This window comes from Polypterus senegalus, chromosome 16 (assembly GCF_016835505.1).
Source record: "Polypterus senegalus isolate Bchr_013 chromosome 16, ASM1683550v1, whole genome shotgun sequence".
Taxonomy (NCBI): domain Eukaryota; kingdom Metazoa; phylum Chordata; class Cladistia; order Polypteriformes; family Polypteridae; genus Polypterus; species Polypterus senegalus.
The window spans coordinates 27,608,910-27,625,345 of NC_053169.1; the positions used below are offsets into that span (position 1 = coordinate 27,608,910).

The 16,436-nt window shown below is 38.4% G+C and overlaps 1 protein-coding gene across 3 annotated transcripts in view; it reads left to right on the forward strand.

The window, feature by feature from the left end:
• ryr2a (ryanodine receptor 2a (cardiac)) overlaps positions 1-16,436 on the forward strand; it is a 612,010-nt gene that overhangs the window by 542,920 nt on the left and 52,654 nt on the right. For all 3 annotated transcript variants that reach the window (XM_039738686.1, XM_039738687.1, XM_039738688.1), the window contains 3 exons: positions 3,869-3,936; positions 7,076-7,223; positions 15,358-15,444. In XM_039738686.1, coding sequence (XP_039594620.1) covers positions 3,869-3,936; positions 7,076-7,223; positions 15,358-15,444 — 303 coding nt within the window. The remainder of the gene's footprint in view (positions 1-3,868; positions 3,937-7,075; positions 7,224-15,357; positions 15,445-16,436) is intronic.

Below are 16,436 nucleotides of genomic sequence, written 5' to 3' on the forward strand. Positions count from 1 at the left end.
AGATGGTGTGTCACTTGCTCACGGATTCCTCTAAGAAACACTTCCTTATCTGCCCTCAGAGCCCTCGCAGCCGTCCCTCTCAGTTCACAGTACAGACCGGAGTTGCCATCAAGCTGGGCGCAGTGACTCCTCTTGACGATATCCAGGGTGCCCTGCAAGATGAAACACCCCCTTCTGGGAACACCGACAACATCAGCACAACTTTCGCAACCTTCAGAGTCTTGTCACGGAAGGTCTCTCACATCACATTAGGTTCAGGAGTCGCATCCAAGTCTTTAAGTTCCTCACACAAACTTTGTGAAAACACATTAGAAACAGCCTGATCTTGAAGTCTGGCCAGGTCCAACCTCATTCTCCTAGTAGGTGGTAGCCTACCAGATCTGAGCTACATCTTGAGAGTAGCAACAAGTCTGTGGTCAGAATTCGCTAACTGGGCACTTCTGTAGACCCTGCAGTTCTGTAGGAGCCTCCAGCATCTGTATGCAAGGATGGATCAATATCCTTCACCATACCACTAGTATTGGAGTACCAAGTCCAACGATGTGGCTCATGATGCTGGAACCAGGTTCCATCGATACGCACCCCCTGACCTTTTGCAAAGTCATAGAACATAGAGCCACTTTACCCACTGTCGCCTGACCCGGACTAGCACAGTCCTCATAGCCAGCCCTGTCAGGGCCAGTGGTCACATTGAAGTTCCCATCACCAGTGGAGTGTCATTTCATGGGCACCTATCAACTACCAAGCAAAGCTGCAACCAGTCACCATGGTTGGAACATACACTGAGACAACAGACAAGGCACCCATAGAGTGCATTAATCTTAGTCTCATGATATGCTTGTTGAAATGAGCAACATCAGACTCTGACGGAAGGAGCCAATCTGCCACAGCAACAGTTATTCCCTGAGTATGACAGCCATCAGAGCGACCAGACCAATAAAAGGTGTATCTGCCTACAGAGATCTGGCCAGTCCCTGGTTAATGCACCTAAGCAGAGAGCAAGTTCCATTTAAATATTTGTGGATTCCCTCGATCTGTCAGAAAGGCAATGAAACACCAACTGAACTAACACCAAACTAAAACAACACTGAAAAAATTACCTGTTAACTGAAATAAAAACTGAACTCTTTTCTGAAAAGGTTTTAATGAAAGGCAACCACTTTTCCACTTTCTCACTGAAATTAAGTGTACACACCTGGTTTTCTGTCCACAAGCAGAGTGGCTAAGGTTTTTACAGTTTCACAACACACAGTAAAGTTATCGCACAAGCTCAGAGCTGACATAACAAGTGATGTTCAGATGCCGGTACAATTCCGGGGGTGGCTCTGTGGAGTGGAAGCATAGCTGGAAAAGTTAAGCTGATGTGTACTGAAATAAGGAAATAACAGAATGGTGTAATTGAGAAAGAATAATTCAAGCAATAATAATCCAGAGAAACAAGATGTTGAAGAGTATAGTTGTTGATTAGGAAATACAGCAAACACATAAGCAGCCAGATGAAGGAGCAAGAAATCCAGCAACCAAGTATGTCCACAGGTGATTCAAAAACAAAATTGTAAAAAAAGTGAGCTAGTTTCTTGTCAAGGAACAATAGCAATAAACAAATAAACAAAAATAAGATAAAAATTAAAGTACTGGCAAGCAATGGCAGCCATTCGCACCAGCGTTCATTTGCATCAAAATTCATTACTTTTTAACAACCTGTTTAACAAGTGCAACTTGCTTTCGATACTTTATAGAGATTGACCATTAAATATAGAGAAATTTTTTATATCTATATATAAGCTAGTAACTAATTAATTTTGAATATAGTGACTATGCTATTTGTGGAAACAGGTAAGGATTATATCACATAAGCTTACTTGCATTTTCTGTTAAATAAAATGAAGTTATAATTACATTGTTGTTTTATCGTGTCACCGGAAAGTGGGAAAGTCTTGCATGTTGGTCAGGTATGTAACAAGTGTGAAGTTTGCTTTACTTTGTATGTACTACTACTACTACTACTGTATAGATCATATTTAGGAAAAAGATGAAATGCATTTAGGAAACTGCAGTTTCTTCTAAACAATTATATTAGTGCCTAGCTGAACAAAGGAGACAAATGCTATAGGTGGTGCAGGGACCTCACAAAAGTATGTGTGCTTTCAGAAATTGATATTACTTTGTTCTAGGTCCATTTAGATTATTTGAATTCCTAAATGACCACTGTCTGTGATATTTGAAATACACCTTGAATGAACAAAAAAAGTACCCTGTAACAATGTGCTGCTGCACTCTCCCATTTGGTGCAAAGTTGTTATTAATATTAATATCATATGTGTAGCATAAACATAGCTAGCTGTTTTACATCTCTTAGTCTGTACTGGGTGCTGCTGATGTGAGATTGCGCTGGCAGAGTAATCTTTTATACTTTTACTATGTGTGTATAGAGTGTATTAGCCAAATTCATATTTGGGGCAGACACGAATTTAACAGAAAATTACGCAATTACTAAAAAGAAGCACCTAACAATCTACATGTACTATATCATCAACATACAGATTTTCAGTTGTTTAGAATAAATTAAGCATTATCTTGAAAATGACCACTATTTTCAAACTGTCTTTCAACTATTTATGAATGTGCTCTTTAAAAAATGTTAATTTAGCTTTACAGTAATCCCTCCTCGATCGCGGGGGTTGCGTTCCAGAACCCCCCGCGATAGATGAAAATCCGCGAAGTAGAAACCATATGTTTGTATAGTTATTTTTATATATTTTAAGCCCTTATAAACTGTCCCACACCGTTAACATTATTAGAGCCCACTAGACATGAAATAACACCCTTTAGTCAAAAGTTTAAACTGTACTCCATGACAAGACAGAGATGACAGTTCTTTCTCACAATTAAAAGAGTGCAAATATATCTTTTCTTCAAAGGAGTGTCTGCATCAGGAGCAGAGAATTTAAGAGAGAGAGAGCGCTCGCTAAGAAAAGCAAACAATCAAAAAATCAATACGTGTGCTTTTAAGTATTCCGAAGCACTGCAATAATGCGGCATTTTTCAGAGGAGCGTCATTATCCTCTAAGCAAACAGCCCCTCTGCTCACATCTTCTCCGTCAGGCGCAGAGAACGTCAGAGAGAGAGAGCGAGATTAAAGCAAACAATCAAAAAATCAATACGTGTGCTTTTAAATATGCCGAGCACCGCAATAAAGCGGCATTTTTTAGAGGAGCGTCAGTATCTTTTAAACAAACAGCCTCTGTGCAATCAGCACCTCTGCTCACATCTCCTCCGTCAGGCGCAGAGAATGTCAGAGAGGGTGAGATAGAGGCAGAGACAAGCAAACAATCAAGCACCGCGAGGGAAGCATATCTTATAGCACTGAGGAGTTTTAGTTAATATATAATACATGCTCTGACTGGGTAGCTTCTAAGCCATCCGCCAATACCGTCCCTTGTATGAAATCAACTGGGCAAACAAACTGAGGAAGCATGTACCATAAATTAAAAGACGCATTGTCCGCAGAAATCCGCGAACCAGCAAAAAATCCGTGATATGTATTTAGATATGCTTACATTTAAAATCCGCGATAGAGTGAAGCCGCGAAAGTCGAAGCGCGATATAGCGAGGGATTACTGTAGTTTTAAATTTTATATAGTTCAGCTGTATGCAGAGCCAAAAAAGAATGACCATGAGCACAATGTTGTAAAAGTAAAAAAAATATCTTAAATAGTTAATCATATTGATTAACATTGTGTCTTTTGTCAACAAATAGTAAATATTAAAACAAACTTTAACAAACCTAAACAAATAGCAAATGTATTTCTGTTAAAGAAATTCCAGGGAGTAACTTTATTTAAATAATCAGTCCATGTCTTTATAGGGGGAATCAAGCAAAGAAGATGAGAGAGAAGAGAAAGAAGAAAATAAGTCAGAACCTGAAAAAGCAGAGTATGTATTGTTCCGAGTATAATATTTTTACAGTACACATTTAACCATCAAACTAGAGGTTTATCACTCAACAAGTAAACTTCAACAGGGAGAAATGCCAAATGAAGTAAACTTATCAACTTTTAAATTCAGATATAGCAATTCCTAAAATCAAATGGTATTTATGGGACCACACACTATAAAACAAAATGCAAAGTATGTATTAAACACAAACTAAAGTGCATGCCTCTGTTATTGTGTCCCACTTTTTTCATTTAATGGGCTAATAATGTGAAATACTGGTATATATTAGTGAGCATCATTTTTGTTAAAATGGTGTATATTAGTATATATACCAATCTGCCACAGCATTAAACCCAGTGAGAGGTGAAGTGGAAAACATTGATTGTCTCATTACAATGGCACCTGTCAAGGAGTGAGATATATTAGGAAGCAGGTGAACAGCCAGTTCTTGAAGGCAGGGCGTTGGAAGCAGGAAAAACTGGCAAGCAAAAGGATTTAAGCAGCTTTGCCAAGAACCAAATTGTATTGGCTAGACAACTGGGTCAGAGCACCTCCAAAATGGCAGGTCTTGTGTTGTGTTCCTGGTATGCGGTAGTTAGAACCTATCAGAAGTGGTCCAATGAAGGTAAACTGGTGAACCCGTGACAGGGTCAAAGGTACGTCAGGCTTGTGCGCATAGGGAGGGAAGGCTAGCCTGTCTGGTGCAGTTCCATATAAAAGCTACTATAACACAAACTGCTGAAAAAGTTAATGCTGGTCCTGTGCGAAGGTGTCTGAACACAGTGCATTGCAGCTTGCTGCGTGTGTAGCTCCAGACTTCTCAGAATGTCCATGCTGATCCCTGTCCACCACTATAAGCGCCTACAATGAGCATGTGAGTGTCAGAATTGGACCATTTAGCAATAGAACAAGGTGGCTTGATCTGATGAATCATGTACCTGGCCATCCACATTATCTTAAAGAAAGCATGTACATTGTTTACCTTGGGAAGAGATGGCAGCAGGATGCAGTATGGGAAGTAGGCAAGCTAGCAGAGGCAGTGTGATGCTCTGGGCAATTTTCTGCTGGGAAACCCTGAGTTCTGGCATTCACATGCAGTTACTTTGACATGTTCCACCTACCTAAAGACAGTGGCAGACCATATACACCCCTTCATGGCAATGGTATTCTCTGATGGCAGTTACCTCTTCCTGGCATTTTATAATCAAAGTCAGGGGGCAGATGGCCCAACCAGAAAACAAAAGCCTAAAGACTTACCAAATATGTCCACTTTAAAGCGGCAAAAGTTTTGCTAAATGTTCTCAATGCATGTTTGTGACAAAAAATGGATCTGAAAGTAATCATTTTATCACATATTCCTGGCATTATTTTTCTTGGTAATGATACATTGCCTATTTGCTTGTGTGATAGCAGTGCCTTTCGATTAGAGGAGTACTCACATAAAAACTGAAGTAACATGATACCAAGCACGTGGCAGATATAGTTTAGTGTGATTTTTGTCTTTCGAGAAGAAATCACACCCCTGGGGATGTAAAGTTGTAGGAAAAAAGATGAGCACTGAGCTAGAACGCACAGCTAGTCTTCTTTGAAAATGATTGAAAATTATAATATTGGTGTTTCATTTGAAAATGACATGGATAAGCTATTTTACAAGAGATATTCAGTAAGTTTTTAGTCTTTTGTTTTCCAGTCATGCCCAGTGCCCCATGACCTCCCTTATAAAATGCCAGAACAGGCTATATATTTTTTACATTTTTTGAAAATGCTTTACTTTAGGACACAATTCCACATGGCAAATACATATTGTGAGACTTTCCCCGACACCACCAGTCGGAAACCACATCTTTGTAAAACACACATGTTTATTAACCACAAATATACACAGGATTAAAGTCCCGAACACCACACAATGCACACAGCTAATCAATCACCACAATAACTCTTTTCTTCCTCAGTCCTTGGCCGCCTGTCTCCTCCTGGGAGCTTTGTCCTGCTCCCACTCCCGACTCAAGCTCCCCGTTTGTATGAAGGCGGCCCCTTTTATTCCCACCCGAAAGTGCTCCAGGTGGCTAATGACGACCTTCCGGCAGCACTTCCAGGTGTGGTGGAAGTGCTGCCCTTTGTACCGGAAGCACTCCAGGCATCCCTGGAAGGTTCATCCGCCATCTTGCCTGACGTGGCAGAAGTAACAGTTCTCCGGGTCCCACAAGGTTTGAGGCGCCCCCTGGCAGTGGCCACGGGTCCCAACAGGCCAGAACCTCTTTGCTTCTCTTCCGTGGTCCTCTCCTAGTCCAGGGCGGTTGCCCTCTCGTGACCCGGAAGCTATTAATGTCCCTTTCTGGTCCTTCCAGGCATTCCAGCCAGGTAAGGACCCCGGCAATCTGCCACAATATATACCATGTTTTGTGAAAAAATAATTTTGACTTGAAAAATACCAAAGTTATCCTTTAATTATTTATTCCATGTATATTTGTGCTCCAGTTGATTTCTCATCACAGCTAAGGCTAAATGTTACATTTGATTTTTCATAAATATTATTTATTACACGATTTTTTGAAAATGAAAAAGGTCTGGCACAATTTATCTTAATTTCAACATTTATTTACGAAAAATCCTACATTTCGGTTAATTAGTTTTTAATTTTTAAGATCCACTATAAATGTGATAAGTCTCAAAAGTTGTTTTTATGGGACACTCAAGGTCTCTTTTATATATTATTAGGAAGCAGCTGAATATCTGATTATATTCACTGTAAAAATATTCAATAATTCAGAAAATCTTACTTTTTCAGGATGCTATACTTTGATCCCAAAACCTTTAAAGGCTGCTGGGTTTTATTCTGACCATGAAAACACTGGTAACACCTTTGCTGCTTAACTTTATTCATATAACATTAGTTGGATTAAACTTTAAACTTGTACATCTAAAATTCAATCTAGTTATTACTCCATTTTGGTAGTTTATTTCTATTGATGCCCATTGTAGAAATAACTAAAGGCAATTCTGACAACTTTCACGTTTGATCTTTAGTTTATTGTACATAAATTCAATATAAATGTATTAGGTTTTTTAATGCTTACATTTTCATTGCAAGTGTATTTTAAATTTGATATTTTTGGCCTTTTGAATATTTTAGGGGGGAAGATGGAGAAAAAAGAGAAAAGCCAAAAGTAGAGAAACCCAGTCAGAAGGTTAGAAAGCGTCATTCACAGAAGTCAGATGAAATTGAAATTCAAGAATCAGCATTTTTGAAGAAGATCATTGCATACCAGCGAAAATTGCTTGTAAGAAAATCTGCCTTATATCTGAATGTAAATTAATGAGTAATTTGCATTTTGTTGTTGTCATTGAGAGGTGGCTATGTTGGTGCTGCCTCATAGCTCATAGTACTTTGACTCAGTCCACAACTTGGCCATTGGGGGCATCTACATGTTTTTCTCTTATTTTTAAAAAGGATTCTCCCTTGTATTCCATGTATTTTATCTCTCATTCCAAAAATATTGGTTTTAGAAATAGTGTCCAACCAAGCTGGCCCATTATGAGCAAGTGTATGTTGTTAGAATGTACCCTCTGATAGATTCATAATTCATGCATCGTTTCCAAAGCACATTGTTAAATTCATAGAATGACCATTTGATTAGATAAACATATGAAGCCATCCTGCCCCTTCATAGGCAGATGAGTGCTGACAACAGTCTACCACCCAATCCGTGACATCCACTTTTGTTAAAGTTAAGCCACACAGATCAGAACACCACTCTGCCAAGCCACCCTGCAGCTATACAACCCAAGGTAAGAGCGCAGATCTGGACAAGCTGTAAGCAGAGAAGCTGAAGGAAGCAGCTAAAACAAGTGATCTAAAATGAAACCTTAAAATACAAGTCCTAAGTCTAAGGCAGGAAAAGCAAGGCAAAAGCATGAGAGCGTTTTTAAAAAGGAAGACAAAATCAAAAGTCAAAATGTGCTGAACCAAATAACAAGCACAGTTAGCAGCTTTCACACTGGCAAAATGCATAATACTTAAGGTCGTCAGTCAGGCTTTCTTTTCTTATTTCCCAACCCATTAAATACTGATAGAGAAGTCCAGGACAAACTGCAGGTAGAAGGAGGTTTCAGAGATGGGGCCTAGACCCTAGTCTAAAACCTACAGTAACTAGTAATTGGTATTTTATGACTTGGGAGGCCTACACTACACTATACTGAATTCATCATTGTATTCTTTGAACCATTCCAGAAATGTACAGGCCTTATGTAATATAGTATAACCTTGCTAAAGAAGTACATGCTTTTATTGCTGCCATGCTGTGATGCACCCAACTGACTGTGATATTAATATGTCTTTTCATTCTGATAGTTTTGCCAGAAACAAACAGCATCTTCTTGCCTTTACTTTATAAGTGACCTTTCTATAATTAAAACCATCTCTGGGTGCATTTTTTTTTTTTTTTACATTTTTTACATTTGGAGCACAGGTGAGTTATGTGTTATGTTCATGGTCATGCAGTGTGTCACAAGCAAAGGCTAAACCAGCTCTCTTATGGCTTAAAGTGTAATATTTTCCAGGAAGCACTGAGCCTAGAGTTCCTCCAATGCCTAGTAATTAGATTTCTCCTCCCACTAACCATTCACCTTCTTGTTTTTCCCTGGCAGGAACAGGACTCCTTTAGGTCAAGGGCATTATGTTATCTTTAAAAGTTTAAACCAATTGTGTATTCTACTGTACCTTTTTTTCAGCACCACTCTGCCCAAAGCATTATAAACGCAAATGGAAGCTTTGATGAAAACTGCCCATTCAGCCTAACCTAGGTCATCATTTCCTGGTTTACACATTTTATTGAGCCTAGCTGTTTGGACCTCCAATTTTATGTTTTCAAATTAAATGGTTCATAGATTGTCATGTAATTTCCTTGTTTGTTTAAAATGAATATATTCAGGTTCTCCTGTTTTTCTTTATAGCTTGCCTTCCTAGTCCTTTTTTCTGATTGTTTTTCTGTAAACATTTCAATTTAATTCATTTCTATTCAATTTATTTTTGGAAAGCGCTGTTCATTGTAGTGCTGTGACAAGTCCTCAGGTATAATGCAAATATAAACATTACATATTACATAATCTCTATATTCAAGCCACATTATCTGTCACAGGCAGGTAATAGAATGCATTTAAAATATTTTATATCTCTTGCCCTATGTGTACCATCAGCATGTTTCCTCTGAATCATTGTGTGTCTGAACCTCTCTTGACTAATACTCCCTCTGTCGAGCGCTTTCTTGTAAAGCCTACTTCTCAGACGAAGTCATTTCAAGGCATCTAGCATTTATACCTTCTATCTTTGAAAATATCTCTCAGCTTCTCTTCTATGCCTTTATTCTTCTACTCACACTTTCTCTTTTAATTATATCACTGAAGCCAAACAGACCAATCACACTAAAGCCAAACTGATTAATTAGATTTCTCAGAGGACCAGGACACACACACACAGACCTTAGTGTTTTATTATATAGTAGACGCAATGCAATGTTGACTGACTTATTCACTTGCTCACTCATTAGCAAAAACACTTTTTTGTCACTTAGTTAAAAAGTTGAATCTTGGCAGTATGGTACATCTAAGTCAGTAGGTATATGCCAAGAAAAAGACATTTTGATAGATCAATATTTACAGGTAAACCCCTCCATAGCAGAAAAACTAATTACCCAAAAATTTTCAAAATGCCCTGAAGAATTTAATTGAAATTTAGTGACATTATAGATAAAAGAAAATTAGCTGACAACTGTTTTTTTTATTTCTTAAAATTTGTCAGTAATAAAGATGTAATGAGTGAGGAATTCTTAAGGAAGCACGTTCTTTTTTACTCCCGCCGTGGTCGCGCAGAGCATTGGGGCATGTAGTTCATGCAAATTAATGCTGCAAGGAGAACAGCTCCACTGTACAAGCTGACGCTGCTGTCATTTAGAGAAAATGGACTGTCGGCGAGTGAAAAAGGGCAGCTGCCCTTATAGGAAACACATAGGAAAAACAGATGAGGTGGTGAGCTGCATAGATATTGATGTGAAGTGGATGAAGAAAAGTAGCCAAAACTCAAAGACGTGGTTAGCAAGTGGCCCTCTTGGGTACCTGCAGTACTCCATGTTCTGTTATTGCTTACTCCTGTCAATGCGATATAAAATACATTCAAATTCAAATTGGATTGTTGAACGCTGTTATGTACATACACTTCAAAGAACAGTCGGGTTGTGGTGGTTTGGTGTTAAAATACATGCAATATATGGTGAAGAAATGGGGTGTCTCCTCGATGTCAGACCACGATGTGCTTCTATGCTCCAATTTGTAAAGCAAGTGCCAGTACAGCGCATCAGCTAACCTCAAACCCCTATGTATAACACAAGCTGTGAGCAATGGCATCTCTTGGTCAGATTAAATGCTTGCACTGCACATTAAAGGGGTTCCCCATGGACAGCACTTAGAGAAGGTATTATTTCTTTTCACCTGTTTTTATCTGTAAAATGCTTAAAATGTTGAGTTCATTCCATGGAATGAGTAAATGTCTATCCTATAAACATAATTGTTTTATGTAAATTAAAGGAAACCAATATTCTGTGTATATTGCTTTTGATCTAAACCCCACAAAACTTTGTAACAATGCAAGATTATAGATCAAAACATTACATTCAAATATGACTGAAGCTACCACTTTTACAGGTCTTATACAGAGTGAAATTATATTTATATTTGAAAATTCCATTATTCCTATTATTGCCTATTTGAATTCTAAAAAATACATGTTCCTCTAAAACTGTGTTTTGCAATGGCCATTAACAAAAACCAAGTTACTAGGAAAAGCAAGAATTGATCTACAGCAGGATGTTTTACTCACGTGCAACTCTGCTTCTTTGCGTGATCTCACCTTGTCTCTGGTTTCCTTCCACAATCAAAAGACATGCAGGTTAATTGGATTTATGACACTAAATTGGCCATAGTGTGGGTGTGTGTGTGTTCTGTCCTGTCCAGGGATTGTTCCTCTCTTGTGCCCTATGCATGCTGGGTTAAACTCTGATTTCTCCCTTTATTAATTGAATGCAGTTATTGGAGTGGGGTGTTCTTGGTTCAACAAGCACAGTTAGAAACCAGGACCAATATCATGCAGTGGTGTCAATCTCTTCAGCAGTCATCACTATTGTCTATCTGTGTATCATTATTAAGCTCCCAATGTTAATCAATGATCAGCTGTAAGTGATTTCTGAAGTTCAAAAACAAAGAGAAAATCATTTTGAAAAAAGCTAGTTAACCAAAGGAATCAAGCTCATGAATGAAGAGTGATTTCTTCTATAGTTGATGGAGATTCTGTTTTTCAGAATATGATAAGAAGAGAACAGAACAGTGGTTTAGAGTGAGTAAAAGTAATTAGTAACGTTTGTTTTTTTGTTTGTTAGTAGACATTAATTCAAACCAATTGTATATTAAAAGACTATTAATTTTAGGTTTTGATACTAATGGAGAGTCAATTAGCAATTTTTACCTTTAACTTTAAATTGCCTTTATAACATTACCGAATACCGCAATTGGGGATGTCCTTTAATATGGACTTCTGCTGTAATCCAGTGTAAAGACTTCAAAACAGTTTCTGAAAACCTTCTTCATTTGGTGTTTCTCTTTTGTAATTCAAGTGTGATGTCACAGTCTGCTTGCATTTGCTCTAAAGCACAGCAGTGGGCAAGAGTGACCTAAACTGATATTTCTAAATTTATCAAAATCTTGTAAAAGCTAACATAGTTAACCAAGAGGCTATTACACAGTAAAAAGCAGACCTTAGGAAGCAGGTATTTACTGTAGATATCCATTTAAATGAGCTGCTTAGAATTCTAATTTATCTCAGGGAAGGTGAAGCATTTGTACAATACCAAGCCTTTCTTTACAAGTAGTGCCTGATACTGTTTGGAATTCTTTGTTATGGATTCAAGAAAAGAACTTTCCATTCTGTGAAGTACACCTGTCTTTGCAACATGGTCCTTTGTCCATATCAGTATTGTGGAATTCTCTTTCTCTGCTTGGGTGTTTAGATCTTTGCCATTTCCTGTGTAGTTTTATAGGGCCCAAGAGCTTTGTTGCTTAGATTCCCTTCCTGAAGTAAGGGTTCTTCTCTAAGTCTGAGCTCAGTTACTGGGGCAGAACGTAACATACGTTTGGGAGAGTTGAACCTAGGGTCTGTGGTTCACCCAAGTGCTTATAAGTTTAAGATGAATGGCCATTTAGACACCTCTTTAGTTTACCTCATGCAACTGATTTTTGATTAACACCACTAGTTATTAGACGAAATTCAGAAAGTAAGTTGGCCAGATTTTGGCCAAGAGTAGAGCTGCAGAATAGTATAGACACTCCACTTGGTTTCCATTTAGAATTCAAATGGGACAGTTTCCACTTTATGGGTTCACTTGGACAGGGGAAATACTTAAAAATAGCCAAAGTCAAAACAATGGAAAATACTCCCAAAAAGCTTGAAAAGATTGTATACTGTACAAAGCCTGTTTATTCTTTTTTGCATCCATCGTGAGGGGAGGCACACAAATACTTTTTTTAAAAATAAAAAACACATAACATTGTTTTCTTTATTGTTATCAATGTTTATATATGTTCATTCTATTATTATGTGTTATTTTCATGAGCAAATAAAATACGTAATGCTCAGGTAACTTGTTTATAAAGTACTAGCCAACCCGCGGCGTAGCATACTCCACATGAAAGACACAGTTGTCCAAATGGGGTTGGTTTTGAGGATACGACTGTAGGTGAATGAAAAGATGCAACTCTGGAGAGGGCAACATATAATACAGCGTTATACATGCTGCATACAGCAATTCACATTTGCGACAAACTGTTTTACACGCCGCATACAGCGATTCACATCCGCGACAAATATGATTCTTCTTAGATGGTGCTGTCGCGTCTACCCACGCTCTCGAAGCATACATACTGCCTGGTTATGTGCCCACTCGCAAGAGCAACCAACAGAGACCTGCCCACCAACTGTAAGACCATGGGACATCCCTCGCAAACTGTTCTACACGTCACATACAGCGATTCACATCTGTGACAAACTGTTTTACACACTGCATACAGCGATGTACATCCGCGATATGATTTTCCTAGATGGTCCTGTCGCGTCCACCCTCGCACTCAAAGCATACACACTGCCTAGTCATGTGCCCGGTTGCAAGAGCAACTGACAGACCCACCCACCAACTGTAAAACCATGGGAAACCCCTCGGAAACTGTTTTACACACCGCAATTTACATCCGTGACAAACATGCTTGTTCTTAGATAGTCCTGCCGCGTCCACCCTCGTTCTCGAAGCATACAAACTGCCTGGTCATGTGCCTGCCCGCAAGAGAAACTCACGGAGACCCGCCCACCAGCTGCCTGTGTGTGTGCCACTGTCTGTCTCTGACGCTGCCTGTGTGTGTGCGCGGCTTCTCTCGCGCTGCCTCTGTGTGAACTGGTCAGGCACAGAGAGAGTCAGCTGCTGAGAGAGTGTCTCGACTGTTGCTGGGCCTGCATTGGTGAAGCAGGTGAGACGGTAATGAAACAGAGGCACAGGGCTTATTGGTTTTTAAAGACTGCTTCCTTCATTGTGTTTTAACCTCAGTTTTAAAGGATTGTTTTAAGGATCCCATGGGATACTCCTCGCAAAACTGTTTTACACGCTGCATATAGTGATTCACTTCCAGTCAACGTGGCTCAGAGGTGCATGTGGACTCTACGAAAAACGAACATAAATGACGCCGTTTTTCCTGTGTCATCGCGTCCGAGTTGGTGGGTGTGGTTCTGCAAGTTGTCGTCGTATCCAATGGTCTTAGAGTTGGTGGGCGTGGCTCCTTCCTGCGTGCGCCATGGGCGTCTTACTTGTCGGCGGTTTAGTGAATCCACGCTCCTTCCGGCGTGCTTTCCATGGGTGTCTTGCCTTAGTGAATTATATATAGATTTTTTTTTTTTACATTACACTGTTTGGTGTATTTTCCATTTTATGCACAGGTAATTAAAGTCTCCCAATGTCTTTAACTTCACACTTTAATCCTGTCTGATGATTTTTGTGATATTGTTATTAAAGTTAATTAATCATAATATTGTTTGTGTTCAACAGTCTGTGGAACACATCTACTTTCACTTTTAAATGCACATCTGCCCCAACACCTTTTCAAATTTGCTTGTTTTTCCTAAGCAGTGTATACCTGTTTAGTTTATATAGCCTCCTCTCCATCTCAAGGATTAAGCTAGGTTTCTTTAAAAACCAAAATAATGCATTGGTGTATACTGTATATGCATACATAGAGCTCTGTATACTTTATTTTATGTTCAATACTTCTAGCTTTTAGACACAGAATTTACAAGTTGTTGTTATTTGTTTATTTCCTACTAAACAGTGATTCCTTATTTTATCAGGTTTCTTTTTGTTTCATTTCTATTATTGTTGCTAGTAGATCTGGTCTATTGTAAGCTCCTTACCTGCATATTTCCTTTTTTAAACAGCTCTCACTTAAACTTTAGGTTCAAATTCACCTTACCTCAAAGGTACAGTTCTTATCTGTCCCAAAAGGTGTCACCAGTGCTCCTTAAATGTGTGCCTTGTATTCTACAACAAAATGGGAGGAAAAGGTTAAAGCTACTAATCTTACTTGATATTACTGTTATAGAGTATGATACAAACAGAACTTGCAAAAGGACTGCCTTGCAATTTCTGCCCCTAAGCCTTTTAAATGTGCTTTTCACATGTAAGTCTATCCTTATATATGAAATTTGTTGTAACTTACAATATGGTTGGAAGGGACCTTACCCATAAAATATAGGAAGCAAAAATTGCAAAACTATAATGTGTATATTAATCAGAATATTAAAAAGAGAAATGCATAAAATGTAGAACACACGGTACAAATAAATAGAAGTGTGAATTAATCCCTACTGTCTCTCTAGGTCTGCATAAATAGGTCTTGAATTTCAGTCAATATGATGTGGTGGTTCACCTGTATGTCCACCACAAACACAAAAAAGAACTCACATCATCTCTTACTTCTCATCTTGCACATTTTATACAGAGCCTAAACTCTCTTTCTGCTCTTAGTTGTGCTTTTATACTTTTCTGCAGACAGTTATATTTTGGCCATGATGTAGTTTCAAACCTTATCCCATGTTCAATTCCAGAGTGCAGACAGGCCTTAAATTTGCTCCCACAGCACAAAGTGAACAAGCCCCTTATTGCTAGGAAAGACTGTAGCCCTCTATGATCCTCTATTTGAATAAGCTGATTTGGAAAATGAATGAATTTAAAAAAGAAATTACCATAAAAAATGTTATTTATGAGTGAATTATATTTGAGCATAATCATATTACTAAAACAAATCACCAAATTTTTACTTTTTTATTTTTAGAACTACTTTGCACGAAATTTTTACAATATGCGGATGCTGGCTCTGTTTGTGGCCTTTGCTATCAACTTCATTCTGCTTTTTTACAAGGTGAGTGTGTTGAATAATGTATGCTCTTTATTATGAAAGATTATAATATTTAGATTTAGAACATTAATATTTAGAATTTAGAATATTAAACAGTAAGATACCTTTATTGTCAATTAATTATTGTTTGAAGCAAGCCTATAGTTGCCTTAGATAAAATTATGTAAGAGTAGATGTTAAACTACAAGAAGCACAAATTTTAAAGTAAACATTAAATTAGGAGAGGCACAGTTACTATTGATAGATCCAAATATATACAGAGGAAAATTAAATGTAAATATGTAGTAAAAGTAAAGGAAAATATGTAAGCATAAATAATAAATGACGTCAGAGTGAGGATTATAGTCAATGTAAAGGTATTGAGATCCACATAGGTCATGTATAGCTGTGTGACTATGTGTGGTTGATCTAGAAGTTCAGTTCAGTCAGTGGTGGTTCTATTATATGAAGTGGCAGTGATTGCTGTGCATTTAATGGGATGATTGCTTTGGAGTAAAAGCTGTTCTTCAACCTAGTAGTGCGTCCTTCCAGGGCTCTGAAATGCCTGCCAAAGGGCAGAGGACTAAAAATGCTATGGCTGGGGTGGGTTGGATCTTTACAAATGTTGTTTGCTTTTCTGCTGTAGCAGGTAGTGAATATATCCTCTAGTGATGGTAGCTGAACGCCAGTAATTCTCTCATTCATTTCGATGATACACTGGAGGGCCTTCCTGTTCTCAACGGAGCAGCCAGAGTACCAAGCTGTAATATCGCATGTGATGACAGACTCTATGGTGCACCTGTAGAAGTTAACCAGACCTCTGAAGGCCTTTTTTGGCCATTGCTATTATGTTTGTTGTCCAAGACAGGTCCTGGCTGATGTTGACTCGCAAGAATCTGAAACTCTGGAATGTGTCTACCTCCTACTCACTATTAATACACGGTTGGAATGGTCACCGCTGTAGTTCAGTCTCCTGAAGTCCAGAATCAGCTTCTTTGTTTTCTTGGAATTGAGCG